Source organism: Penicillium brevicompactum, assembly GCF_028827555.1.
Source record: "Penicillium brevicompactum strain IBT 35665 chromosome Unknown utg000009l_segment0_segment0, whole genome shotgun sequence".
Taxonomy (NCBI): Eukaryota; Fungi; Ascomycota; class Eurotiomycetes; order Eurotiales; family Aspergillaceae; genus Penicillium; species Penicillium brevicompactum.
The window spans coordinates 19,934-47,289 of record NW_026623212.1 but is presented as its reverse complement, the minus strand read 5'-3'; the positions used below and the strand labels follow the sequence as shown (position 1 = coordinate 47,289).

Here is a 27,356-nt window from a genome sequence, read left to right as displayed (position 1 = left end):
GGTCACTGTAAGTTTAGGTTCCCCCCACCATTCTCAGCTCTTCCCGCTTCATCCCACCTTCGCCTCCTCCCAACCAACTGGCACTCGGATTTCGGTCGCACTTGAAATTCGGTCACTCACCTTTCACAGCTTTAGTCCTCACTTCCTCTGTGCATTGTACACCTTCCATTGACCATTGACCCTCCCGCAATCATGTCGGACGGTCCTGTTCAGCCTCCCAAGCCCGCAGTGGTAAGTCTCCCCCCACTTTCAATCGCGAAATCTTTCCCCGTGGGCAATTGTTTCTAAGACCCCTCTGTCGCAGGTCCACGAGGCCCATGATGTCGACACATTCCATGTCCCCAAGGCATTCCACGATAAGCACCCCACCGGTACCCACCTGAAGGATATCAACGAGTACAAGGAGCTCTACGATGAATCAATCCGCAGCCCCGACACCTTCTGGGCCCGCATGGCCCGCGAGCTCCTCACATTCGACAAGGACTTTCAAACTACACACCACGGCTCATTCGAAAATGGCGACAATGCCTGGTTCGTCGAGGGTCGCCTGAACGCATCATACAACTGCGTGGACCGCCACGCCCTCAAGAACCCGGACAAGGTCGCCATTATCTACGAGGCGGACGAGCCCAACGAGGGTCGCAAGATCACCTACGGAGAGCTGATGCGCGAGGTCTCTCGTGTGGCCTGGACGCTCAAGGAGCGAGGTGTGAAGAAGGGCGACACCGTTGGTATTTACCTGCCCATGATTCCCGAGGCCGTCATCGCCTTCCTGGCCTGCTCCCGCATTGGTGCCGTGCACTCCGTCGTCTTCGCCGGTTTCTCCTCCGATTCCCTCCGGGACCGCGTCCTCGATGCTTCCTCCAAAGTCGTCATAACCTCTGACGAGGGTAAGCGTGGTGGCAAGGTCATTGGTACGAAGAAGATCGTCGACGAGGCCATGAAGCAATGCCCCGATGTGCACACGGTGCTGGTGTACAAGCGCACCGGCGCCGAGGTGCCCTGGACCGAAGGCCGTGATATCTGGTGGCACGAGGAGGTCGAGAAGTACCCCAACTACCTCGCCCCGGAGCCCGTGAGCTCCGAGGACCCTCTCTTCCTTCTGTACACATCGGGCTCCACCGGAAAGCCCAAGGGTGTGATGCACACCACGGCCGGATACCTGCTGGGTGCCGCTATGACCGGCAAGTACGTGTTCGACATCCACGACGACGACCGCTACTTCTGTGGTGGCGATGTCGGTTGGATTACCGGTCACACCTATGTCGTGTACGCTCCATTGCTCCTTGGCTGTGCCACCGTGGTGTTTGAAAGTACCCCCGCCTACCCCAACTTCTCCCGCTACTGGGATGTAATCGACAAACACGACGTCACCCAGTTTTACGTTGCGCCCACCGCCCTGCGTTTGCTTAAGCGCGCCGGAGATGAACACATTCACCACAAGATGCACAGCCTTCGTATCCTTGGCTCTGTTGGAGAGCCAATTGCTGCAGAGGTGTGGAAGTGGTACTTTGAAGCGGTCGGCAAGGAGGAAGCGCACATTTGCGACGTTCGTTTTGCAAGCCCCTAGAATTTTGAAAAGTCGGATCCGCTAACTTTGACTCATCTAGACCTACTGGCAGACTGAGACTGGCTCCAACGTCATCACTCCCCTTGGCGGTATTACCCCCACCAAGCCCGGCAGTGCTTCGCTGCCCTTCTTCGGTATCGAGCCGGCCATCATCGACCCTGTCTCCGGAGAGGAGATTTTGGGCAACGATGTGGAGGGCGTTCTCGCGTTCAAGCAGCCCTGGCCTAGCATGGCCCGCACCGTTTGGGGTGCCCACAAGCGGTACATGGACACCTACCTGAATGTGTACAAGGGATACTACGTAAGGAAATTGCCAACTCGACTTGTAATAATGAGAAACTGACCGGGACAGTTCACCGGAGATGGCGCTGGTCGTGACCACGATGGTTACTACTGGATTCGGGGCCGTGTTGACGATGTCGTCAACGTGTCTGGCCACCGTCTGTCCACCGCCGAGATCGAAGCCGCTCTCCTCGAGCACCGTAAGTCGCTTGTGTCCCTGCCCTTTGACATGACAACCGCTCATACTGTCTAGCTTCCGTTGCTGAGGCCGCCGTCGTCGGTATCACCGATGAACTCACAGGCCAAGCAGTGAACGCCTTTGTTGCTCTGAAGGAGGGTAACGAGACCACCGAGCAAATTCGCAAGGACTTGAGTATGCAGGTCCGCAAATCCATTGGACCTTTCGCCGCCCCGAAGGCTGTGTTTGTCGTCGAGGACCTCCCCAAAACTCGCAGTGGCAAGATCATGCGCCGTATTCTGCGCAAGATCCTGAGTGGCGAAGAAGACAGTCTTGGTGACACTTCAACGGTAAGAGCATATAATACCATCTCTAGTCGATCTCAAACATCTAACTCTTTCGCAGTTGTCTGACCCCAGCGTCGTGGACAAGATCATTGAGACGGTTCACGCTGCCCGCAAATAAAAGGGCACGCAATTGATGATAATGACATGGCAGCAAAATTTCGGATGAAATACGAAGGTCTGGTTGGTAACTATTTGTTCTGGACCGGCAGGCTGTTTCCCTTTCTCTTTTCTTTTTCGCGATTTGGATCACTTTGTACTTGAGATTCCCTTGGCTCGCTATGAAGCGACGTGAATAGTATTCTGCTCTTAGATTACATTGCACATGGTAACTGATTTATCGCAACCCGACACCAATGTGTTGAAGTATTCCTAAACCCTCGAAGTTCCTCAAACCACCACATTTTGATGATGTCCTGGCCGAATATCGACCGGACACTTGCGCATGAAGCACCGCATTGAAACGAGATCGATCGATTTTCCCTTTCAAGATATCTTATGTAATACCATCTGCTTAGCAATCAAGTGGCGATCCCCGGCAAATCTCCGGGGCCGTTGCTTTTAACCCGTTGCATGTACTCCGTACTATCCACACAGCTAGTGCTGACACGATGACGGATCCCACACCCAGCATCACCTCTAAGTCCACCTCCGATGATCCCGAAGATGATACCTGGTCTGGATTGAGTGATCCAGCTGAACGTCGGCGGCGTCAGAATCGTATCAACCAGAGGGCTTACCGTAAGCTGCTGTTTGCGCCTAAATGCGATTCGAGTTAACATTTGGTAGGCAAACGCAAGCGCATTCAATCGTCCAAGGATGTTCATCCCAAGAGTTTGATACTGTCACCACGTTCGGTCTCTACCGTCACCGTCAAAGCGGAAGACACTACGCAAATTGATCCCCCACCGAACGTCTGTGGCAGTCCCTCAGCAATACACCATCTACTCGATCGATTTGCAAAATCAGCGATTGAAAGCTACGCTCGCGGCGACCCGACTGCTGATCACCTCATGACCCTGACCAAGGTCAATGTCTTTCGAGCTTTCGCCCAAAATATAAAGATGATCGGTTGGTCGGAGACCTGGTGGCCCGACGATGCTGTTTCAAAATTCAGCACGGCACTACCGCAAGACTCGCAAACCCCAGATCAACTAAGTCGGATTCCCCAGAACCTTCAGCCTACCCGGGTCCAAAAAACCAAACCTCATCATCCATGGCTCGATTTCTTCCCATTACCGAAAATGCGCGATAATCTGATCGAAGCAGGAGAAGAGTGGGATGATGAACAACTTTGTCATGATATCATGGGATTCTGGGGGGAATCAAGTATAGACGCTGGGTTACTGGTGTGGGGGAGCCTTCGGATGTGCGCAATTGGGAGGTCACCGAGGCATTCATTAAGAAGTGGCAGTGGGTCATTCGGGGTTGTCCTGAATTGATGAACGCAACCAATACCTGGCGCGCGCGTCGAGGGGAAAAACTCATATTTCGATATATTTGAAACGTGATGGAATCAATCTATCAAGCCTGTTCCAACCGCTGATTTTGCCATGGTCCGTTTGAGTAGAATTGATTTTTATGGATTTCCTAGATCGGAGACGCTAATGCAGGCTGCTGACAGCGCTAGCTGAGCCTAAATATTAAATTCGACATTCACAGCCAATCAAAATGGCGCAGACCCACTGTTAACCCACGGCGTTCAGTCTCTTATCTCCGGTGAGGTTCCAAGGGTTTCTTTCTCCTGGTCGATACAATCTGCAACCTGCAATCTGAAATATTCAGAGAACGGGATCACCTTCCACTGGGCTCTCACCAGCCAACTGCCCCTTCATCACCCGCTGAGAAAATGGACTATGGCTTCGAATCCACTGCCCATACCGGATAAAGACAAACGGGATCACGGCGAGCAGGATGGCAACAAATGCCAAAATCGAACTCGCCCAATTGATTCCGAGGTTCCCGTACAGTGAATTTGTGGCCAACGGCAGACATACAGCGAAGCAAGATCGCAAAGTGCTAGCAGCAGCCTGCGCAGATGCAGAATACTGCTTATAAGCATCTGTCAAATAGTTGATCATGGCCATGAAGATGAGAATGTATCCAATGCCAAAAAGTAAACCAGACATTATGGGAACCACGGGATGAATCGATGCCTTGGATGTCCATCCCAGCCAGAAGAGAGCGATTGGGAGTCTGCAGAAATCAGTATCTAGATAGAAGAGCGCGGGTCGAGGTGGAATCGAGGGAACACGGCCACTCGCGCGCCTGGGTGAAACTCACAAGGGTGCGCCGAGCGCCGCGAGTGGCAGGCGTCTGTATTCCTCCTGCATAGCCCACTCCTTGCCCCGCTGAACGGCCTTCGAATGCCAGGATCCATATGCCAAGAAAAGCGAAAATGATACCAATGCTCCCACGCTGACTATCAATTTGACGTGAGCAGTGACTCCGATCAGTTGGGGGAGTGGCTGTCATACTGGGTAAAAATGCAAGGCCTGCTACTCCGGGCGATAGCTTATACAAATCTAGGGACCAATGTTATCCTCTGCTTCATCACATATCGAGCAACCAATTGACAGCTCCTACCTTGGAAGATCAATGGATACGCCTGGAAATAGAGGTAAAACAGCGCATACGTAAAGCCCATGAATAGCGATGCAAACAAAAGAATCGGTTCGGTCACAATCATCTTGAACGGTCGCAAGAAGATTTGCAACACACCGTCTGTCTCAAGTGCTATACCTCGCGAACGAATCCCTTCATCCAGTGTCGGGTCCCTCACCCCCAGTCGAGCCATCTTTTGCGCATGTCTTTTTTTCAAGACCGGTACATACGTCTCGGGAATGAATACAATCAACGGGTATCCCACACCCCCGGCGGCCAAGCCCACCCAAAACGCCCAGCGCCAGGAGACTTCAGAAACAAAACCAGAGACAAGAGGTGCCAGTTGAGGACCAAATGCTGTCACGACCATGAATAAAGCCATTGCAATTCCTCTCGTCTTGGGGTCGTCCAAGATGTCTGCATATAGTCCTCCAATGACAGCATTAGGCGACGCTGCGTTGAGGCCAGCCAGAAGACGGAACACAAGCAGAGCGGGAAAATTTGGGGACAGGGCACATGCCATGGTGAAGATGAGATATCCGCTGAAGGTGCCGATCAAGACGGGCTTTCGACCGACATGCTCACTTAGAGGTCCAAATATGAGTGGGCCAATCGCGAATCCAGCGAGGTAAAGCGAGTTTGGAAGTACCAGTTTCGTGTCGTCGTGGGCGAGGTGGAAGTAGTCTGCGATTGCATCGTGAGCTCCCGATGGCAGCGACGAGCCGAATGCACTGTTGAATATGAAGAGAATTCCTGCGAGCACGATGTGAACTTTCCTGAGCTAAACAAATCGAGTCCGGGGTTAGTTCCGTTTCCAGATTTTGAGGACGGCGCGCGAATGAGCGGGTTGAAAGTTACACTGTCTGGGTGAATGACTTGTACTTACAGGCGAGAGGCTGACAGGATCACGATACCCCACAGACGTCTCCAAAAGCATCACTCGGAAGATAGGACTTGGCTCTTGAGCCCAAGGAGCGTTCCAGGATGGTTGGAGAGATGAGCGGCAAGACACCGTTGTGAATGGTCGCTAGCAGTATACAGAAAAAGCACACCTGATGCAACACATGAAAGAAACTTCTCGTGAGATCCCCTTCCTATCAATGCTGTCAGAGCAGACAAACCCCACACCACGCCCTACACAGGACATGCCCCACACGGCGCCTTAAAGGAACATACGCCCTACACCATGCCCCGATTGGCCCCATGGAGGTGATCGGACCCAATGCCGACTCAAATCGGGGTGCACCCCTGTGCGCAATTGAAATCGGTAAGTTGTCCGAGTTCCGTCTACCTTGTCAAGACTCGTGGACTCGATGAAACAATTCGGTGTTATGCGTGGAAGTCTACTCCAGTTTCCAAATTTATAGTATCTCGCTGTAGGTGACATAAATTCGAGCAAATCCCGTCGGACAGAGATTGCAGATATGTCGGAATCCAGGGTACCTTTCATTCAATCGTAACTATAATCACTTTCGGCCTCAGTAGAGATCATGGCCCCCCATCAGGTCACATGCTCCTTCTTCTCCTCTTCCTTTGGGATTCTGACCCACGTCAATGTGATCAATGCCGCGATAACCTCACAAGCAAGCGCGAACCACCATATGGCATGGATGCCTTTGAGTCCAATATTGCCATCCGGTCCCTGGTCTACCTTTGTGCCGATTGCATCTGCCACGGCGGTCATCACGGCTGAGCTCAGATTTTGCATTGTGACCAGCAAGCTCCCAGCACTGCCCTGGTAGGATCGAGGCACGTTGCTAGTGATATAAATTGACGCTGCTGCAAAAGAGAGGTCTGGCCCGAACGTGACGAGTGCCACCCCAGGAAAGGAGAGTGGCCAGTATGATGTGTTTGGGGTTTGCGGAAGGAAAAAGACAGGCCCCATCGCAAAAGCAACCATTGCAGTAAAGTAGATGTAGTGTCCGGGGATGATGTGCAAAGTCCGGCTCACAACCCAGGTCGCTAACACTCCCACAATGGCGTTAGGTAGAAGGTAAAGAGCGACCGTGAGAGGACTGTTTTCCTGAATCCGGAGCCAGAATTGAACTGCGTAGAACTGCCACCCACCCTGGAAGCCTCCGTATCCAATGAAGTATGCGATCATCAGAGGCGTGAAGCCTTTGATTTTCCAGAGTCCATTTGGGATAAGCGGTCGCTTCACCCAGCGCTCGATAAAGAAGAAGGCAATGACCAGGAGAATACCAACGATGACCAAGGCATATGTGTAGGGTACCCACATGACCACGGAGCCCTGGGTGAGTCCGAAAAGAACCAACACACAGCCGGTCGCAATAACCGTTGCTCCGATGAAGTCGAATTCGCGAATAGTGGGCACGTCGCCACCGGCAACATCAGCGACTGGGCGTAGCGAGGGCATAGTGAGCCAAGCGGCCACGAGGCAAAGTGCGCAGATGATGGCATTGGAACCAAAGATCCAATAAAGGTATGACTTCAACGCGCCACCCTGGATTCCACCAAGCCAGAAACCAAACGGAGCCGTTGCTGACATGGCAGAGAATACTCGGTTCTTTCGAAGGCCTGGCGTGTATACACGACCGAGAATGCTCATTGACCCAGATACGAGAACGCCGACAGCAAGGCCTTGCATCGCACGCACCATATAAAACAGAATTGCCCTACTGGGGGTTATTGAGAATACACCCACCACGTTCCAAATGGTCAGCCAAGCGAATGCCCCAATCATGAGGGTTCTGGGCGGACTCAAGTCATTGAGCGATCCGGAGACCACTACCGAAAGACTGAGCGGAAGAGTGAACGAGCCGATCAGCCAAGGGAGCTCGCTGTTGCTGATACCAAGCGCGCGCTTGCATTCTTCTTGGTTGACCGTGATATCGCCAAGGAAGAAAGAATACAGCAAAAGACCAGCGGAGCAGACCAGAACGAAGATTACCTCCGCCGTGAAACTACCAAGCTCAGGAGGCACGCCTTGAGACTTGAAGTTGGCTGGACCATTGATTTCTTCGTCCAGGTCGGGCATTCGGGATGGCGAAGGATACCTAGCCGAACGGCGAGTTCCAGTGCGCTCCATGCGGCGGGAAGACACGTTTTCCAGTTCGTGTTCGACATTTCCGTTGACAGAATAGCTGCGCGAGAGGTTCTCCAGGGCCTCGCCCATGTGTGAGTCCCGGCGGCTCCTCGTGGTAGGTGCTTTTTGTAACTCGGCGGCATTTTCAGAAGTCTCGAGATCGTAAGAACTTCTTGTCTCGTGGGTTGTTGATGGTGTCAAAGCTGAGCCTGGGGTTCCCACTTCCTCCTCCGCGACTCGGAAGCCTTTCTTGTCATTGAAATCTCGATGCGCCATTTTGCACTTGGACAACGACTGCTTCGCCTGGAAGAAACGCACAATGAATATTCATGTTGGAAAAGTTTTCGAATGTGAAATGGGGTGGAGACAGGAACGTCACTAGGACTGAATTTAAGCAAATTATTGACGGCATTCGCTGTGGACTGCGGAAACCAGAATCCGTGGAGGTTAGCCCCACTTGGGAAGATCGAAGCATTTAAACTACTACTTTATTACTCTGCACGGAGTACTCCGTACACACTACGGAGTGCTTAATACTGCCTGTTTATTTGATATAAGGTTCCTGCTTGGCTCATTTAAGCTTCTGCGGGTTCACCCTAAATTTAAACTTTGGGCTTCATTATGATTCTCTCCCCAGTTTCGGTGATTGTCAACCCCCGTTGAAACAAACCGTCCATAGAAGCTTGGCTCCGTGCTTCGAAGAAGCTGAGTGCGTGGCGTCAGGATAGCCTACCACAGAAGGAACAGGCCTCATTCAGGAGTGATGAAATGCAAGTCATTTTGCACTCCGCTTCACTTCTGAATGAACTTGATCCAGCCCCGCAAGAACAAGGAAGCAAAGGAGAAAAAAAAGGGGGAGTTAAAAAAAAAAACAAAAAAACCGGAGATGGAGATTGTGAAATGTGTGCGGTGGGTGTACCGGTTCGCGTCTGGCGTGTATCTCTTCGACGGCAGGGAAGAATCACTCGGGCCAGGAAAGCCCGAAAATGGCCATCACCTTCTCACAGACTATCCAATTTCTGTTGCTGTCATAGTACACAGCCCCAAGAATAGCTTCAATTGAGGTCGCCATAACAACACGACCGGCTGGAAGACCTTGCTGTGACGAGGAGTTCTTGACAAGGTATGGGTCCAGACCCAGGGCATTAGCTCGATCATTGAGGTTATTGTTGGAGGCCAACCGGGTTATCAATTCCTGAATTTGCCCTGTTGATGATGATAGCCGTTAACAAGAGTGTATATTGGCAACGAATAAGCCCTACCTGGTGTCTTATTTTTGTTTCGACCTTGATCGACCAGAATTAGGCGAATGATGGCGTCGCCCACTTGGGCCAGAACCCGATTTCCATTGGGGTTGAGGGGTCCTGCAAGTTGTAGGGCCTCTCGGATCAGGTCACGGTTTTGAAAATGATGAGACTGGCGGAGAATTATGTTCTCGAAATCCTCGATCTGTTCATCATTGGGAAGGGGAAAGAACTTAACCATCGTGTCGATAAATGCGGAAATGCGTTGAAATGTTGCTTTATCTGGATCCCAATGCATGGATGTCGCAGGTAGATGCTGAATCGGGAGAGCTGGAGGAGAAGAGAAGAATCCTGCACATATCTACCCATAATACTTTTCCTTTGCGTTATGAATGTTGAGCAGCTACATGTAGTCCCACCTTCCCCCACCCTCTATCTCAGACTAGAAGGCATGATACTAGAAAACGACACGGGTCTTAGAATCTAGGATAGATTCCTTAGATGATTGATTTGAACGCTCACCCAGCACTTCAGAACATCAGGGTGTTCATCATCTGTGGATCCTTGCACGATAAACAAGCAGACACGAGCGAGCCTGGCAAGAGCCTGTATTTTCGTAGAGCTATCTATCAGCAGGCGATAACGACGAGAGTCCACCTCCGTGATTTGCATTATTCGCCTCCATGGACGCAATTTCCAAGATCTCCCATTAACTGAGAAAGCATCTGCACCAAAGCTGGTCTGGTCTCCAACGTCTCCGCGTGGAAGGTTGCTTGTGCTAGCCTCATTATGGCGGCGGGATCGTGTAAATAGACCGGTCCTTCTGGGCCATGCAAGGCTGGGAGACCGGAATTCAGGGTGACGAACTTCAAAACCTCAACTCCTTTCTCCCCATCAAGAAGCACTACTGTTCCATTGCCTGGAGGCTGTGCCTCCAGGCCCCTAATGACTCTTGCTGCGTTAGCACTGGAGACGACACCATATGACCAGAATGCCAGACTGGCATAGTATACCCCAATGGCTAAGAACCCTACCAGAGAGCTCGCTGGCATACTTCGAGCGGCGCGGATGATTTGACCAGCATGGCATACAGCCTGCCTGGAATCAGAACTGGCAATCCATTCCAATGCCGAGTCGTAGACTCGTCTAGCTTCCTGTTTGTCCTCTTTGCCGGCAAACAATTGGAGCTCTTCGAGAGACATGTAAAGAAGCATCGACACGACTTCGCCGATCATAATTGTCTCAGGGCTACACTTGGACTTTAATTCTGAACAAACCATTCGGAAGTGCTGAAGAGCCTGGTCAAGCTCCTGCTGGCGGGAATTAGTCACAAGCGCATGCCAGTGTTTCGAACCACTCGTGGAAATGAATTTCAGCCGGTGATATTCATTCACCAATGCCGATAAACCATGCACTAGGATGGAAGCAGCGAACTGGGTATCAATGTAATCTTGGAATATTGTCAATTGTGACATGTCCCGAAGTAAGTCAGCCAGTGAAGGTAGGCGCTCAGCAGCCGTGACAGTTGAGCGGAAAATGGACTTCCATTCCTTTGCAGACTTCGCATCCCAGAGATGACGTGGTGCGGGAAGTGGGAGCTCCATATCTGCATACGATATGACAGGGTTGACGTTCAAAGCCATGGCCGTTTGTGCGTCATGTAGGAATATATAGTACACGAGCCTGTTGGTGGGCGTCAATAGGTCAGGAAATATACGGTTTGACTCAGTATCACCTACCTCTTGAATGACTCTTGGTCAACCCAAGTACGCCACTTGAGTTCCAAATCATGGCCCACATCCTCAGCAAGTGGGATGATGTTCGAATAGATCGACCGTCGAAATCGTAAGGCGCGACGAAGCATCGTGATCAATGGCTGTGAGAAGCTTTCGGCTATCTCAGTCTTTCTTCGATTGCCACTCCAAATACCAATGTCGATAGTCAGGGCGTAAGTTTGAGAGGTTTGCAGATCACGAATGAACGTATTGTCTCTCTCGTACTGGTAATGTGTCAGTGTCTGGTATGGTTTTAAGTGAAATCAATCAAGTCCATTGGACAAACCTTTGTGGGTAAATGCATCCGCACCCCCTCGTTTAATGCATATCCCAATTTCCGGATGGTAGGGTTAGAAGAACGCACAGCACCCGCAGCAGCTATAACAGCAAGAGCACCAGGGTCTTCGCTATTCGTTCGAAAAGTCGGTGTGTGGATGAAGCTCTCAACGGTGTTAATTTGATACTCGAAGTATTGCTGGACTAGGCTGTCCAGTAGTTCCGTGCCAGGGAAGGACTTCATGATTCGGCTCAATGTGGCCTCTCGGCTGACTTCCAATATTAAACTCAAGATTAAATCGCGGCTGCTGGGTGACAGCCTCTCACAAATGGCTGTGTCTCTGAAGGAGAGGTTATTTTGAGGACTATTGATCACTTCAGGCACCGACAAATTTTCGTGGTCATCAAATGCATGGTCCTCGCGTGCGGGCTGGTACGCAGAAAGTGAGGATCTGTGATAGGCTGCTGCGCCAATACCAACGCCGCTATCTATTCCGTAGCGATAGTCCATGTGGCTGTCTGGCACACTTGGGAACACGGCTTGGGAGTTATAAGAATCGATGAGACTGAAGTCACCGTCTGTAAGAGTAAGGTCAAAGTGGAAATTATCAAGAGCGCCATATTGAACATAGTCAGACACTGTTCCGGGCAAGTCGGAGTCGCTGTATCGTGCCAGTGAAGGGATGAGAGAATCCGGGATGAAGTTCGGGAAGAAAGTGCCGTCAATACTGAAGATCCCGCTTTCATGATCATTCGGTGAGACTGTCCCGCTATCAGCTAGGGAGAGGTTTGATCTTGAGTTGAAGTCTTACCTCCGTTATCAATGGAATTCGGCTGGCTACACATGTCTTCCACTTCAGATGGATTTGGGTCTTGCAGAGTAGTACCAGGTGTCATCAAGGCGCTCGCAGACGGAAATTCCAACGGAGATGACATGGTCGAAAGTACGACCGTGGGCGAGATGATCTGCTTGGAAGGCAGATTTTCCCTTCCTGGGGTCTCCAAAAAATCGTCCTGGTGTGGTTCGGGGGATGCTTGTGGCAGAAGATCCTGCCAATCGCAAGCTATATGCCGCTCACGACATCGCCGGCAAGGCTTGTCTTCGTCGCATTTCAATTTCGAAGAGGCACAAGCTTTACATGCCTGAGATACTCTGCTTTGCTTGGAAACTGACGAATTTCGCTTTCGCTTTCGGTCGCGGTCATGGGCATGGCCCGCTGCGTGGCGCTTCAACAGATCCCTGCAGGTATATCAGCCAACAAACATGCTAACGTACCTCGTCGGGGGAACTCACGGCCGCGCAAATCCCTTGTCACAAACTTCACAGACATAAGGCTTTTCTCGAGTATGGGAGCGGACGTGTCGGATGAGATGGTCTGCTCGGTTGTAATGGCGTTTGCAGAACCCACATTGAAAGTATCCATCTGGAGTTTTGTTGAGGGTATCAGCGCTGGGTTGCTCCAATTTGGATGAGTCGTTTAACATGATTTGAGGCCATGCGCAACGTCTTTCTCAAGGAGGATGTAAAATTCGAAGAGTAGGTAAACGGGGAAGGATGGGGGAGGGGATGGAAATGTGGGATGCAGTGAGGATCGACGCCACCTCACTAACCACAACCGTCGCACAGTATTCAATTCACGCACGACTCCAAGCTGATCTCAATTCATCCACAGAAATCTAAATAAGGGGCCCGGTGGATTGGCCAGCTCGGGCGTCGTGTTCCGGGTTGATCCGCATACTCCGCATACTGTCTGTCATATACCCCGGATTTTGAAAGTGCCGACAATATACCCATGATGTGATTCGAGGATCCCGATAATTGTGCGCTTAGTGCCCATAATGAGGGGTAGCTGTGGAAAATCGATCAGTCTTACGAAGTAAACTGACTAGATCGAGTTGGGCCTAACGTCACCCCGGTCGGGAAGTGGGGGAGCATACCCGACACGACGAAGGGGTGCTTGTTGGATAGGAATAAAAATCGGGTATTTCCTTGGAGCTTAGGGCCAATCTTTCAGCAATCGAAATCCGCGTTGGGACTTAATCTGTCATTCAACTTTGGAACATGGGTACCTTGCTCCTTCTTTGACGTGTATGGACGGCGGCTGATTTACCACAGGTCTTACGCCAGTGCATTTCTTCTCCCATGGCTCAACAATGATGCTGGGAGAAGATTCGGAGAGCGCGGACTACTGGAAGAAGTGTGGAGATGAGGCGATAGCTAATGATGTGAAGGGAATCATCATCATGGTAGGCGTCCTTGTTGAACTAGAAGCTGCGCGCTCGAATAAAGTTGACAGATGGCAGGGGGCACATTGGGATTGCATGGGCGACACGATCGAAATGGCAACAAATCCAAACCCTGACAAAAGCCCTGTTGCTTATGTGCATCCTGACAAATATCAAAACTACAAGCTCAACCCCGATCTCGCTACCACGGAGCGGTGTTTGATGATGCTTGCCCGCCAGGGATTCAACGTCAGCGGCAATCCTACATTTGATTGGATCCATGATGTGTACCTCATCCTCATCCGAATGTTCCCAAACGGCTGTCCACCAACAACTTTGATTTCTGCAAATGCTCGTTATGACCCCCATTTCCACATGAAGATCGGTGCCACATTGCGTCCTCTGAGACGAGAGAACTACATGTTCATTGGAACTGGGGGGGCGGTGCATAACCTGTATAGAAATAGATGGGCACCCATGATGCGGTTCCGAGATAATTTTGCGATGGAGACGGCACCGGAGGATTGGGCAATGGAGTTCCGACAGGCGTTCGAGGATGTTATCACCAAAACATCTGGAGTGCAATTGCGCCGGGCGATGACAAGGCTGATGAAGCACCCGCGGTTCCGAGACGCACATGCCACTGACGACCATTTCATGGCTGCTCTGTTTGTTGTAGGAGCCGCTGGACACGAGGAAGATACGAACGTCCCGGCAATTCTCGGCGCAGAGAGTTGGGAGTTGACTAACATGTGTAACTCCCAGTTTACCTTGGGGCTGTGGTCAAAGGATGCTGCCGCGTAGCATTAGAGAACGCTGTTTTGTTCCATAGTTGAAGACTTTTGTCCGTGAAACATCCAAAGATTTGTTTATATGATGACTGTGATACTACTCACGTCACCCCGAGGTATACCTCATATCACCAATGTAGGGGCCAACCGAAAGAGGTCTTCCGTCCATTTGCTGGAGCTTTGCTCTGACCAAATCCCAGGCAGCGCACGCATGCCTGCGGCAATATTCTGGAACTTGGTTTTGGCATAAATATTGCTCATTCGATCCAAGAAGAATCTTCGGTGGGCCGGATCAGCGCTGTCAGCCGCTCCGATAAAACAGACCCAGACAAGGGCATGTGAGCCCATTTGGCCTGGATCGACTTGACAGACCACTTGCTTCAGACTTTCCAGTAGTTCCCATTGGTTGTCATTACCGGTTCTGCGGCCGGTGTATATTTGGAATGCCTTCATGAACGCATCCCTCGACAAACGCAACAGATCGCAATGCTCGGAGTTGGATGGGATATCGTAATATGTCCAATCAAGGTAATGATGAATCGGCAGGTTCAAAGACGAAGAACATCCCGCAGTCGTCCCGAGTAGTGGCTGTCCAAGGAGCTGAAACCTATAATCTTGTGTAAGTGGAAACGTTATAAACGGTGCTGACAAGCACGTACATGTGAGTTTGCTGCAGGAGGAAACTACTCAATTCAGACGGTGTCTTCTGAGAGACATTCCAGGCCAACGAGATTAAGATCTGTAGCATGTGTCCACATTCTGAACTACCCGTTATAGTTTCGCCAACTAACAGAATGATCAAGGTAGCCCACGTGGATACATTGAAGATCCGATCAGGGCACGATTGCAATGACTCCCGGCGGAGTCGCGATATAACAGCGGCACGACTTTGGTCTGCAGCATGCTGGTGGTAGGTGTTGTGCAATGCCAAGTGCTGCGTGGCCACAACGCAGATAGCATGCTGCAAGAGGTCATCCTCGCAGGCAAGCGGCAGTAGTACATCGCGATACCCATTCGATACACTATCCAAAATGACCATAACTGGTGCAACTTCTTGGGCAACTAAGCCGGCGTTTAGTGGTGCTTTTTGTTTATTGAACGTACGGGAGGAGCCGAGGTATGCTTACAGTGGGAAAATAGCATACGTGTGTCCGAGTTTAAAGGAGCAATCCACTGAGGGATTTGTCGAATCGAGTTTGATGCCGTGTTGCTGATGTTGCCTCCGTGGCGGGTGCCATGGAAACGTCTAATCAACTCAAGATCCGCTGGATAGGCTGACTGCGAGGGCGAAGAGCGCTTCGGTGTCAGGGCTTCCACGACACTCTCCTTCATGTTGGTTTGAGATGGGAGTTTCTCGTCTTGGTGATCCGTGTTGTGTTGTGTTTCCGGTCCACTTCGCGCTCTGGGTCGTATGGCCGCTGCCTTCTCGGGTTCACATTCGGTCGGGTTCGCTCGGCGCTTGGTAGATTTTCGGTTCACTCGTGACTTTTGGTCATTCTTCCACCTGATGTTCATCGGTTGTATGATTGGTTCTTGCTGTGGCTGTCGAATAATAGCTGTGCCTGACATGCCGGCCACGGGAATGGCACACCCTTTGAACTTCCCGCGTAGCGCCACCGCATTCGAGAAGCGGATACGCCCTTGTCCTGAACATTCAATGCCTTTTTTCTGACACTTTGAGCAGATCGGCTGTAAGCCATCACATATGATTCGCCGCTTGGAGCACTGAAAACACCCTGCGCGCTGAAGATTAGTTAGGAGTCTAGTATCAGAGGGGAAGAGCGGCGAACCCCGACTTTTGTTGCCAGGGGCAGACATCTAGGTAAGCAGCAGGTGCATACAATCAACCCATCGAGTTCAAGCAAAGACATGCGAGCTGATATCGCGGATCGATGTTGTGGGCTTGTGGATGGTGACCAGCAATGTGGGGAAAGACAAAACGATAAGCATAGGGTTGCAAACAGTGCAAACAGTGCAAACAGAAATCCCCACAGCGAGCCACCCGCGGACAAATGGGTGAGATGATAAATGCAGGTTTCCATGGGCAACTCTGCTAACTGCAAGGTGATTAAGTTGATGTAACCAACCTTTCAGCTTTGCAGTTCATTGACCTGCATAGCTTGACTGGCTAGAAAAGCTCGGTAGAATACATGAAACATGTCTGGGAGCTCCAGGGGCGTATACGTGCTAAGTCATTGGATATTTATTTATTCATCTCCAGACTCTGATCGTTGATCATTGCGAGGTTTATGTCTAAGTGAGCAAACCTAGGAAAGTGCCGATTGTTCAGACAATGCCTCGATAAGTGACGGTGAGATTGGCCTTGAAAATCTTGAAATAAGCTCCCAAGGTTCTCACATTGTTTGAAATATTCCCAACTTCATCCAGAAGACAGCGCGGAAATGACATCATAGACACCCAAGATCACATGATCCCACTACTGAACTGAATGATCGGCTTCTTACTGACCCCGCCTCTCACGGTTCCTCATCTCAATTTATCCGTTTGTCGCTTGATCCGAGCTCTTTCTTTCCCCAAATCTAAATACCGACCTCAGGAACCTTGGTAATTGTCACCATGGGCATCTTCGGCCACCACAATCTGGCCCCAGTCGTTGAGCCTATCGCTATATTCGATCAATTCATCGCGAAGGAGCCGCAAACAATTGTCCTGAAGGAAAAAGTTCTATCTGTCTCTGGAGATAGCTTTGAAATAAAACTGGCAGATGGTCAGCCGTTTTTGAAAGTACACGGAGCCTGGGTATCCCTATCTGGCCGAAAGAAGGTCGAGGACGCACATGGAAAACATTTGTTTGATATCATCAAGGAGCTCCTACATATCCATACGACATATGCAATCGAGGACACACATGGGAGAAAGGCTTGTGAGGTAAAGAGCAATCTTACATGTACGTGCCATCACTTTGGAGGTTACCATGGACAATATAGGAATGCAAGACTCCGTATATCTCATCTCACGGATTACTGACCACAATAGTGCTCGGATCTAAAGCCACCGCCAGTTTCACTGACAGTAATGGCAAGGCCAGGGCTTTCAAGATGAAAGGAGGCTGGTTTGATCATACCGCCGACATCGTCGATGATAAGAGTGGCCAAACAGTGGCTCGTATTGATCGCAAACTGCTCAGTGGTCGTGATCTTGTGTTTGGTCAGCAAACCTACGCTGTTGTGGTGGCACCTGGCGTGGATGCAGCATTGATTGCTGCGTTGTGTATCTGCTTTGATGAGAAGAACAATGATGAACGTGGGGAATAGTGACATTGCTATCTATTCGATGAGAGATCGTCCTTCATTAAACAAGATTCCAAAGCCCAACATTCCGATGGCCCATTTTACAACTACTTCCAACCTTGGAAGGCTATCAAGACGCAAGTGCAAGAGAACAATCTATGTTGATTTGCGACAGGTTTTAACAGCTGCTTTCTTATACCTAGGTATCAGAGGTGGATCGAAAGCTAAGAAAATGTCCGGCCTGCTTCATGGCATCCATGGATCTACCTACATATTCAATTATCCAAAATACAAAGCTCGGTAGGTAGGTACATTCGCGCACATCATAGAAAAAACAGCCCTGGAGGAGAACTATCATGCTGGCAGTATCCATGGATGTGATGGAGATGAATTTCAGCAAGACATATTGATGGGATATATACCATAAATAGGTTGCGTCATCTAGGTTCTTATCTTCGTCGCTATATGCTTCTCGATGAGATTTCTGCTTGGCCTAGGATGGTAAAAATCCCCGCACAGTATGTTTTTGTGGGGAAGGATAGAAACCGTTGATTGGCCGATTAGAAATAAGAAGATCCACTTCCAAGACACCCGGCCCCAAGGGCCACCAGCTGAGTGAAGTTGCGGCGAAAAGTGCCCATTTAGGCAAGTGAGCTTGCTATGGTACGTTGGGGGCCTGTATCTCAGGAAGCAACCTTGCATATGAACTTCTCGTTAGGAGTACTAAGATACACTCGGCTTGCACCCAATTCCATCACTTTCAAGCCCTGGAGGATGAACCAGGCGGGTCAACCTTAGAAAAGATTGATTCGACTGCGTGTCGAAGGGGTCTTTAATACCGAAGCTACTGATATGATAGATAAGACAGGAGTAACTTTACAATCGAGTCTATTAACTTTAAATCAATTGTAGACAAGAACATATATTAGAATCCACCATTGGGGTGGATGATAACCTTGGTATAACCATCCTCTCGCTTGTCAAACTTTTCATAGGCGGTCTCGGCATCTGCAAGGGCAATCTCATGAGAGATCACAAAGCTAGGCTTTGCCTTTCCGGCAATGATCATGTCACGCAGATAACGGTTGTAAGCCTTGACATTGCATTGCCCAGTGCCAAGGGAGAGTCCCTAGAGATAATTAGTAGGGTTTGAGTTATAAAATCTGGGCATCTCTTGTACCTTTTCAAATAACTTGCCAAAGCTGAGACTAATCATTCCATTGGCAGTGGCAGCGTCGGCGGCGCCCGGATCACTTTGAAAGGCATGTTAGAGTCTGAGTTGCAATTTGTACAAGATCTGCATACCTTGGGACGTAAAGACCAGGGATTCCCATTCCACCACACGCCCGGGTGACACGGATCATGTTCTCCAGCACAATGTTGGCCTTTTCAGCAGAGCCATTGGAGTCAACAGCTTGGTACCCAACGGCATCCACCGAGCGATCCACCATTCCCCCATTATGTTGGATGATTTGGTCGACGGCGTCCCCTTTAGTGAAATCGATAGGAATAGCCCCAATGTTTTTAGCCGCCTCTAGTCGCTCAGTAACACGGTCCACAACGTAAATGTTGGATGCTCCTCGTAAAGCAGCGGAATAGGCAGCCATGAGTCCTACAGGTCCAGCCCCAAAGACGGCAATGCTCTCCCCCGATTGGAACCCAGAAATCTCCACACCGTGCCAGCCTGTATGTATCGTCAGCACCTGAATAGACCATGTTGTGGAAGTTGAGATGTTTGGCTCATACCTGTGGGGAAAATATCTGAGCCACAACGTCAGTACATCTAGCTCCATGCGAGGGAAGGTAAGAGGTGAATGTATTTACCTGCAAGAAGCACAAAGTCTGCTTCATGTTCTTTACCCGGAGGCAATTTTAGAGCGTTGAAGTCCGCATATGGAACACGAATATACTGCGCCTGGCCTATTGTGGCCGTTAGACATAGTATTTGATAGCGTTGGCAGTACAATGAATATCTCACCTCCGCGGTACGGACCCATGGCAACGTAGCCTATGGTTTGTCAACCAAGAAAGGAAGCTGTTGATAACACAATGAGTCTTACCGTAAGCACCGCCGGCGAACCCAGGATTGACACCGGTACAGAATGCAGTTCTGCCTTCCTCGCAGTTTCGACAACGCCCATCTGCCACGTTAAAGGGCATGACAACGCGGTCTCCCTTTTTCAACAATGTGACACCATCACCTAATTCTTCCACAATTCCCATGTTCTCATGACCTGAGATCCGTCAGCACGCTGCATTGAATCATTGCAATCAATGACAAGCCAACCGCACCAAAGGTGATTCCAGGTTCCGCAGCCGTTCTCCCTTCGTACATGCTGTGATCCAGTCAGTCTGTTGAGAGCGGATTGTCCTACGAGGGTCCCTAATGTAAAGGATAGGCTTACTGCAAATCAGAACCACAAATTGCAGCCTCCCGAGATCGTCAGACGCGTGGTTCAAATTGGTCCGCGGCAGTACTCACCGTAGTGACCTTCACAATCACATCATCAGGGTGTTCCATTCGCGGTTTTTCGACATCTTCAACTCGGACCTGATAAGGCCCCAAATAATTGAGTGCCTTCATAGTTGCAGTCGCCATGATTGAGGTTCAAGCGGGTACGCTTGGAGACGGGGTATAGGCAAACTCGACAGGATTTGCAAGAAAAAGTTACTGGCGCAGCAACAGCTGAGGGGAATGGTCCGAATTAAATAATGCTCGGCTTGGTTCCGGGCCCGGATAGAGATGGTGGTTTCATGGGCCTCATTGTATTGGCAATCGGAGTTGTGATGAGGGGAAGTTTGATCCCCGCACTGGGGTTGTCGCGGGGAACATTGCCGCTTTTGGGCGCAGTCGCCGGTCTTGCCAAAAACAGACCTCCGAAATTTGTCTCGCAGCAACGATCTGCCCATGTGATGGTGCGATCGCATTTTCTCTCAGGATCTGCATTGAAGTAAGTATAGCTGTGGTGCGGCGGGCTAATCACGGGAGCTTGACCCCCGGAAATGACGTGGAAGCTTCCCAAGCAACAAACCCCGAACGTATGTTTTCGCCAACCTCTCCCATCAAAACAACGAATATCTCTATATAGAAAATACCACAGGGTGACAATCGGCTTTGCGAGGAACCTTGAAATTGATTGTCAATGCAACGTGTGTACCTAATGAGGCTCCGGCGGTCGATCTGATGCAGGCTCAAATATAACAAGTCCAAGTAGCTGGGCGATCCGACTGAACCAACCAGTCACAGCATTGGAACCTCTGTCAAGAACAGTCTTTCACCAGCGAATTCAACACTAATCGTTTATAGACAACAACAGAATCAACTAAATCTGGAATGCGGACTTGTTCACTCGGCCCGTGAGCATGCAAAATGGACCCTGGCCCATACAGGTATTTCTTGTGGTTCCCACGGAGGCGAGGAACATCTGTGCCATATGAGACGGCCATTGTCTCGAGTCCTGAAATTTTGGTATCTACAACCGAGCCAGATGAAGTCAAAAAGGAGAACATACCTTCAATATCATGGTCAAGATATGTCTCTGGGTACCCAAACATTTTCTTCAATGTGACCCCTGGATGACGGCTTGTCGCATTGAGAACCTGTTTCTTCACAATTTTGAGACTTGCAGCAATTCTAACGCCGCATAGGGCGTACGCATCTGCCGCTAAAACATTGTATGCAGCGCCTCCTTCTATCTTGCCGCAATGGAACGTGCTTGATCCGAGTATTCGAGAGGCTGGATACTCGATCGCCTTGAGCTCCTCCAGTAACGATACTAGAACCGAGTTGGCGCTTCTCCCCTCATCAGGATACCCGGAATGTGCAGCGATGCCTTCCACGAATAGTTCGAAGACGTAGTGGCCTTTATGGCCCACTGCCAGTTTGCTCTCTGTCGGTTCGCCGAAGATCACGGTCTCCCAGGTGAGATCCATTTTGTTGACAGCAAGCATACCAGGGCCGCCCTTCTCCTCTCCGACCACAAATAGCAGAGATGTGTCGCCGTGTTTGATCTTCCCGTCGGCTCGCAATTCTTCCACAGCGATTATTTGGGCTGCCATCGGACCCTTATCATCGCAAGAGCCGCGCCCGTATATCACATCACCTTTGATACTAAAGCCAATGTATGGGGGAACCGTATCCATGTGAGAGGTCAAACATGTTCGTGCTTTGCGGGACTCTCCCAGATAGGCGTAAACATTACACCGGTTGGAATCGGGGGATATGGGGGTCATCTCCACGGTGAAACCCCGAGCTGTCAAATATCTGCCCAAAAAGTCGCCAATCTCATGCTCTTCTTCGCTGGTGGATGGAATTTCCATAAGCCGTTCGAGTATAGAAACGACGGGAATCGTAGCCATCTTCGGATTTCTCCAACTGCCTTCGATTTCGGTGAGCTTTTGCGATTTTGTGGTACACGGATGTGAGCCTATACCGAGTGTGGTTGCGTCGAGGTACTCAGTTTAAGTCTGTATGAGACACCCTTGGGGCTGGCGCTCTAGTTAAGTCGAGAAAAAAGGAGCTTCGGTTGAGAAGCCGATTTGCTGAAATTCACCATCGGCATCGGAGCCGGGGGATCGATCGTCTTCGTTACCTTGAAAGTCCCTTCCCAGCGCAGGCGTTGTTGAAAGTCAAAAATATTCCACAATGATTTTTCGACGGTATTGTCTGGATTAGTTTTGGCACTTGGCTGCATGTCAGAGGTCTGGAGCGCATAGGAAATGGAGGTTCGTTGTACACGCAATTTGTCGTCCACGTGGCTCGATGTTCAAACTCAACGGTAAGCATCGAGCACTATTAAGAGACAAAGCCCGTTCTGGCTTCTCGGTTGGTTTGGTCTCTCCGCGAACTGCCCAGGTGGAGTTGAGGGTTGGAGGTTGAGAGAGTATCTCTGTCTCTATCTTTCCACCCCCTTGCCCCCTCTCGTCTCCTACCATACACACATCATGCCAGCTTCCTCCCTCTCCGTTTTTTTTTTTCTTTAATCCAATCTATGTGAGAAATATATACTAGAAAATCCTTTTTCAATGTTTACAGCTTCAGCGTTTTGGCATCCCCCTTCAAATTCATTCAAAATTTATCGCCAACTGGCATACGTTTTGAGAAAGCCCTAGAGGGATTCCTAATTCCTTGATACAACAATACAAATTACATCCAATGGAGGTTGCTAGAGCGGCCGAAGCGCCGTGTGTAGATTCATACTGTAGTATTTCCCGGAGATAGTCGGACTTAGGGCTTCCTAGGGGGACCGGGAACGGTGGAGCCGAATTCGGAGGGTCCGAACCTCCTCCGATAATAACCCTCCCTCCGGTGACCTACAGCTGTCCCCGCGGCTTCCCGCATTAGGGTATTTAAGTATAAATGACTTTGAATGCATTCTGTAGATTCAGGTTATACCCAGTGTTGTACTATAGGCGTTGAAAAGATCAAGTCCAATCAGAGATATACATCTCGAGAGAAAGTACCCCAGTATTCAATTGGCACTTTTTTATTTTCACCTTCTCCCACCCTTATCTCTCGCTCTCACTCAAGCCCATGCCTCCTCAAATTCGCCTATCTCAACATTCTCTGGTCCCGGCTGCTGCCTTTACTCCAAGAAACGCTACCGCCTGCTCATTGTTTAGATCGTTCAGTTCGGCATCTCGACCGTTGGGCTCTTCAAACTTTCTCAACTCTCCTTTCAAGTGCGTACGACCAGCTTCGCGCCATCTACAGATCGCAACCATTTCAATCATGGAAGCTATCAACGGTCATAACAAGGCCTGCTGCAACGTTCCACCTGTTGTCTGCTCTGGCTATGTGGCCAAAGGCTCGTACAGCCAGCTCGGAGGATTGAAGACTTGTCGGTCTCCCTTTAGACTCAGCAGTTTGTTCCTTCTGAGCTAACTAGTCTCCAATGCAGATGCAATCGGGCCCGAGAACGCTACTAAGGGAATTGTAATCATTTCCGACATCTTCGGATATTCCGACCAGGCGCTTCAGGGTGCCGATATCCTCGCGACCAGTCATCGTCACCAGCATAAGGTTTTCATTCCGGATTGGTTTGACAGCAGCCCCTGTCCCCCGGAATGGTGAGATATCATAGGCCTTGTGTCGGAAAAACACCCACTGACGGATCCAATCAAGGTTCTCACCTAATACCGAGCAAAAGCAAAAGGATTTAGGTGCATGGTTTGGTAGGTAATCACATGCCGCAAGGTACTGCCGCTGCTTTGCCCCAATATGTTGCGGCCCTCAAGGCTGCCAACCCATCCATTGAGTCGTGGGCTCTTGTTGGCGTGAGTCTTTGTGCCCAATGAATCTCCCACAATCTCTACATTCACTAATACATCGAATAGTTCTGCTGGGGTGGTAAAGTTGCCGAAATAATCACCTCCAACGAAGAAATCCCCTTCGCGATTGCTGCTATCTGCCACCCTGCTATGATCGACCCATCTGAGGCAGAAAATATCTCGATTCCATTCATGCTTCTGGCAGCTAGTAAAGACCCTACTGAAGATATGAAGAAGTTTAAGAGTCAGTTGAAGATACCCCATCACATAGAGATCTTTACAGACCAAGTCCATGATTGGATGGCGGCTCGGACTAATTTATCTAACTCTCATATTCGTAACGAATATACCCGTAGATACAAGACCGTTTCGGACGTTTTCGAGAAGCACTAGGTATAAACGGCGTTCATTTTCGATATTTTCCTCATACCTATTTTCATTTCTTCCTACTTATACCTGCCACCGGCCCCACATGCAGCTATCGTCCTCATTCCGCCAAACAGATTCCCAAGAGTTCGCTTAGGAACCCGCCAATCAGATGGATCCTTTACTTTGGGAAAGTTCGATAGTCTTCTGGCTCTACTTCCAAAATAGGACGAAGAAGTTTCAATCAAAAGCCCTAGAGCAGATATTACAATAGAAAAACCGCAGCACATCTCATGTCCGCCATTATAGCTAGTTTTACAGATTTTACTCGCGATCTCATAGTTTAACAATTCAAGCATTCTACACCTCTATAAATAACAGCATCTAATTCTTATTCCGATAACTCAGAGAGTCTGCTAAGCTACCATGATCCCCGTCAAACACTAAGCACTTTTCAGCGATGCCAGACCACCAGCACGCTCCACTTCCCACTTCACTAGGAACCTTGGAAGGACTTGAGACCCACCTCATAAATCACCCGAGGTCATCATACTACTACTTTTGGTGAACTGTTCATTCGAACATAATTAGTAGCTCGAGAGGGTGAATGGATAGTCAATTCGAAAGCTCAACCCGGTGAACTAGTCCACGCGTATTATAAACGCTAACGATGACTCGGTTACTGTGAGAGCTGTATCTACGAGTGAAAAAGAGAAAAGAAAAGCCTCTAGGACAAAATCTTACATTTGCAGGAAGATTTGGGTAATTTTCTCTTAGTAAGTACCTTGAAACCAGCATCGGGGCCGAGCCTAGAAAGCCACCTTTGTGTAAGCGCGTAGTCGCTCTCCATACTTGTAAAGGAGGATAGGGCCTGGGAGGAAGGCAAGCGCCAGGAAGCCGAGTAATGAGTTACCCCACCCATAATCCAAGGTCTTATACATACTTGGCCCAGCGAGGGGAAGGAAAATACTGGAAATGTAACGCAGAAGATTGTTGGCACCGAGTGCTGATGCGGCGGCCTCTGAGCCAAAGACATCGACCAGGTATAGTTGCGCGGGCATCTAAGCGTGGGGAAGTTAGTCGTCCATTTTCATGCAAAAGAGGGAAGGATCGAGCAGCGTACGATCACAAAATAAGCCCCGAATCCAATCATGAATGTCCCTACAATGGGTACGATCCAGTGAATCTGGTAGTATGAGGTCCAACCATAAAGGAGAAGACCAAATGCCACAAATGGACTGAACCAGATCATAAAGAGGAGACGGTACTCAGGGCGTGGCTGCTGTACACGATCAGCCTTCATGCGGGACGCCAAAACCCGGGCATTGAACATGTTAAAAATGAGCATGCTGAACAGGAGCGCCACACCAAGCCCCAAGTAGGTAAGCCCAGAGATAGCCATGGAAAAGCCATATTGTCCCTCGAAAACACCGGTGAACGTGGTAAAAAGCAGGTACATGACGCCAAAGACCAGCGCCACGTAGAGAGAAATGACTAATAAGATTGGCGATTGCACCAAGAGCATGAGGGGGCGGACGAGAACTTGCAACACAACTTGACGAGGGGATAGAGTGCTGTCCAGTTTGGACTGTAGATCCGGGTTTCCAGTCATGGTACGTATGCGATCGGTCTTTCGGCTGAGAAGGATCTTGGGATGTGTTTCACGCAGAAGGACGAGGGATGCAATGCCAAATGATCCTCCGAGAATTGCTAGAAGCCAGAAAGTCCAACGCCAGCCTTTGCCGGCTGCAACAAAGCCACCAATGACGGGACCAAGGACCTAAACGCACTGACGTTAGTACAACCTCAAACAAGAGCTAGACACAGACTGGATGCAGAGGACGGTAAAATAAGCAAAAACTCACCGGTCCTGCCAGTGGTCCGAGACTAAACAATGCCATCGCCGTGGCTCTTTCCTGACTTGTGGTGAGATCAGCAATGCTGCCTCCACCCAGTGCCATAGGGGTGCCACCAGCACATCCTGATAGGAAACGGAAGACCATGTATTGGGCAGTGGTTTTGCTCAAGGCGCCACCAATGATAAAGACAACAAAGATGAACGTAAGTTCCGTGATAGACCGGGACCCTTCCGTAGATCTCACTGAGTGAGGAGGTAAACATGGGACCTATGGAGATTCCCATAAGGTAAAGTGTAATGGCCAGTGTGCTGACCACTGTCGATTTGATATGGAGGTCAGCAGCAATCTCTGCCACACCGGGCGCACACATTGTAGGAGCCATGTTCCTATACACAGAAAACGTGGTTAGTTTTCTTTTCTTGTCTTCATATCAATGAAAGTATTCAAAACATACGTGATCAATGCCAATATCGATATGTTCCCAATGTTTGCCCATTTGTCACGCGTTGACCAATTACGGGGGTGCTCAGGATCATTATCGCCATCCCAATCAACGAGATTATGATCAAATACTTTCTCCGAGAGGGTGGCAGACTCTAATTTTCCCGGAGTAGTGTCTGAAGAGCTTGACGAGGAAGCCATTGTTGACTGTGATGCGAAGAAGATACCAATGAAAACCATAGGATATTCCAGCCAAATATTCCCGCGGTATTTAAAGAAAGTTCTGGTGTGAGGAGAAGATCTATCTCTACAGGCTATCCCAAGTCAGTCGTCCGTCAACAAGCGAGCTCACCGTGCTCCGATTGCCGTCCGCAATGCTGTCCGACATATCCTCCGATCCTCCGATCCTTCGCAAATTGGATCGGCTACATAGTACTCCGTAGATCTCCCGTTGAACGGCTGTGGGGCTGGCGGGTGGGGCCGTCGGAGGGTCGGAGCACGGAGTCACGTGCTGTAGATCGTGTCAGGAGCCCTCAGGCAGAACCCCGCCCATCCTCCTCCGGCATCTCTCTGAATAGGGCTATAGCCTCAGAATGGAGCTAGAGAGTCATGACAATTTACCACAACCATCACAATCATCCATATCGTCGCAACCGTCGGAGCTATCACATCCTCGGCTGAAGGTCAGTCGACTAAGAGACAAGCCCCAGCTTTCGTGTAACGCCTGCCGACGTCGCAAGTATGAACCAAGTCCACTATGCGGGTGTGTCACTCCACATACTCACATTCTCTCAGATCACGGTGTGACCGTCAACAGCCATGTGCCTTCTGCT

The 27,356-nt window shown here is 49.9% G+C and overlaps 13 protein-coding genes across 13 annotated transcripts; 5 read left to right on the top strand and 8 right to left on the bottom strand.

Moving 5' to 3' along the window:
• Positions 1-192: 192 nt before the first annotated feature.
• Positions 193-2,495, top strand: N7506_011469 (acetate--CoA ligase; the record flags this gene model as incomplete). Its single annotated transcript, XM_056960760.1, has 6 exons — positions 193-231; positions 305-1,549; positions 1,611-1,871; positions 1,923-2,052; positions 2,106-2,380; positions 2,436-2,495. 6 exons carry the CDS (start codon positions 193-195, stop codon positions 2,493-2,495), a joined length of 2,010 nt encoding a protein of 669 aa, XP_056805294.1.
• A 490-nt stretch (positions 2,496-2,985) lies between these two features.
• Positions 2,986-3,816, top strand: N7506_011468 (DUF3425 domain-containing protein; the record flags this gene model as incomplete). The annotated part of the gene is made up of 2 exons (XM_056960759.1): positions 2,986-3,115; positions 3,164-3,816. The coding sequence occupies 2 exons, from the start codon at positions 2,986-2,988 to the stop codon at positions 3,814-3,816; spliced, it is 783 nt and encodes a 260-aa protein (XP_056805293.1).
• Positions 3,817-4,155: 339 nt separating this feature from the next.
• Positions 4,156-5,915, bottom strand: N7506_011467 (uncharacterized protein; the record flags this gene model as incomplete). Its single annotated transcript, XM_056960758.1, has 4 exons — positions 4,156-4,570; positions 4,658-4,796; positions 4,961-5,759; positions 5,865-5,915. The coding sequence occupies 4 exons, from the start codon at positions 5,913-5,915 to the stop codon at positions 4,156-4,158; spliced, it is 1,404 nt and encodes a 467-aa protein (XP_056805292.1).
• Positions 5,916-6,479: 564 nt separating this feature from the next.
• N7506_011466 (uncharacterized protein) lies at positions 6,480-8,300 on the bottom strand (the record flags this gene model as incomplete). Its single annotated transcript, XM_056960757.1, has 1 exon — positions 6,480-8,300. One exon carries the CDS (start codon positions 8,298-8,300, stop codon positions 6,480-6,482), a length of 1,821 nt encoding a protein of 606 aa, XP_056805291.1.
• A 685-nt stretch (positions 8,301-8,985) lies between these two features.
• On the bottom strand, positions 8,986-9,509 carry N7506_011465 (ribonuclease III domain-containing protein; the record flags this gene model as incomplete). The annotated part of the gene is made up of 2 exons (XM_056960756.1): positions 8,986-9,230; positions 9,287-9,509. 2 exons carry the CDS (start codon positions 9,507-9,509, stop codon positions 8,986-8,988), a joined length of 468 nt encoding a protein of 155 aa, XP_056805290.1.
• Positions 9,510-9,939: 430 nt separating this feature from the next.
• Positions 9,940-12,804, bottom strand: N7506_011464 (putative C6 and C2H2 transcription factor RegA-like; the record flags this gene model as incomplete). The annotated part of the gene is made up of 5 exons (XM_056960755.1): positions 9,940-10,951; positions 11,008-11,267; positions 11,330-12,081; positions 12,132-12,559; positions 12,614-12,804. The coding sequence occupies 5 exons, from the start codon at positions 12,802-12,804 to the stop codon at positions 9,940-9,942; spliced, it is 2,643 nt and encodes an 880-aa protein (XP_056805289.1).
• A 577-nt stretch (positions 12,805-13,381) lies between these two features.
• N7506_011463 (DODA-type extradiol aromatic ring-opening family dioxygenase) lies at positions 13,382-14,349 on the top strand (the record flags this gene model as incomplete). Its single annotated transcript, XM_056960754.1, has 2 exons — positions 13,382-13,385; positions 13,436-14,349. 2 exons carry the CDS (start codon positions 13,382-13,384, stop codon positions 14,347-14,349), a joined length of 918 nt encoding a protein of 305 aa, XP_056805288.1.
• A 110-nt stretch (positions 14,350-14,459) lies between these two features.
• On the bottom strand, positions 14,460-16,079 carry N7506_011462 (Zn(II)2Cys6 transcription factor; the record flags this gene model as incomplete). The annotated part of the gene is made up of 3 exons (XM_056960753.1): positions 14,460-14,943; positions 14,996-15,398; positions 15,464-16,079. Coding segments are annotated over 3 exons (1,503 nt in total), but the record flags the coding sequence as incomplete, so codon positions are not given.
• An 834-nt stretch (positions 16,080-16,913) lies between these two features.
• N7506_011461 (LURP-one-related/scramblase family protein) lies at positions 16,914-17,611 on the top strand (the record flags this gene model as incomplete). Its single annotated transcript, XM_056960752.1, has 2 exons — positions 16,914-17,244; positions 17,334-17,611. 2 exons carry the CDS (start codon positions 16,914-16,916, stop codon positions 17,609-17,611), a joined length of 609 nt encoding a protein of 202 aa, XP_056805286.1.
• Positions 17,612-18,512: 901 nt separating this feature from the next.
• On the bottom strand, positions 18,513-20,186 carry N7506_011460 (glutathione-independent formaldehyde dehydrogenase; the record flags this gene model as incomplete). The annotated part of the gene is made up of 10 exons (XM_056960751.1): positions 18,513-18,716; positions 18,768-18,840; positions 18,893-19,271; positions 19,334-19,348; positions 19,412-19,507; positions 19,566-19,595; positions 19,648-19,821; positions 19,880-19,923; positions 19,993-20,018; positions 20,070-20,186. The coding sequence occupies 10 exons, from the start codon at positions 20,184-20,186 to the stop codon at positions 18,513-18,515; spliced, it is 1,158 nt and encodes a 385-aa protein (XP_056805285.1).
• Positions 20,187-20,848: 662 nt separating this feature from the next.
• On the bottom strand, positions 20,849-21,946 carry N7506_011459 (uncharacterized protein; the record flags this gene model as incomplete). Its single annotated transcript, XM_056960750.1, has 1 exon — positions 20,849-21,946. One exon carries the CDS (start codon positions 21,944-21,946, stop codon positions 20,849-20,851), a length of 1,098 nt encoding a protein of 365 aa, XP_056805284.1.
• Positions 21,947-23,318: 1,372 nt separating this feature from the next.
• Positions 23,319-24,250, top strand: N7506_011458 (dienelactone hydrolase family protein; the record flags this gene model as incomplete). Its single annotated transcript, XM_056960749.1, has 5 exons — positions 23,319-23,427; positions 23,488-23,656; positions 23,712-23,761; positions 23,784-23,863; positions 23,924-24,250. The coding sequence occupies 5 exons, from the start codon at positions 23,319-23,321 to the stop codon at positions 24,248-24,250; spliced, it is 735 nt and encodes a 244-aa protein (XP_056805283.1).
• Positions 24,251-25,032: 782 nt separating this feature from the next.
• On the bottom strand, positions 25,033-26,724 carry N7506_011457 (MFS transporter; the record flags this gene model as incomplete). The annotated part of the gene is made up of 5 exons (XM_056960748.1): positions 25,033-25,284; positions 25,347-26,003; positions 26,089-26,324; positions 26,350-26,468; positions 26,537-26,724. 5 exons carry the CDS (start codon positions 26,722-26,724, stop codon positions 25,033-25,035), a joined length of 1,452 nt encoding a protein of 483 aa, XP_056805282.1.
• Positions 26,725-27,356: the final 632 nt, after the last annotated feature.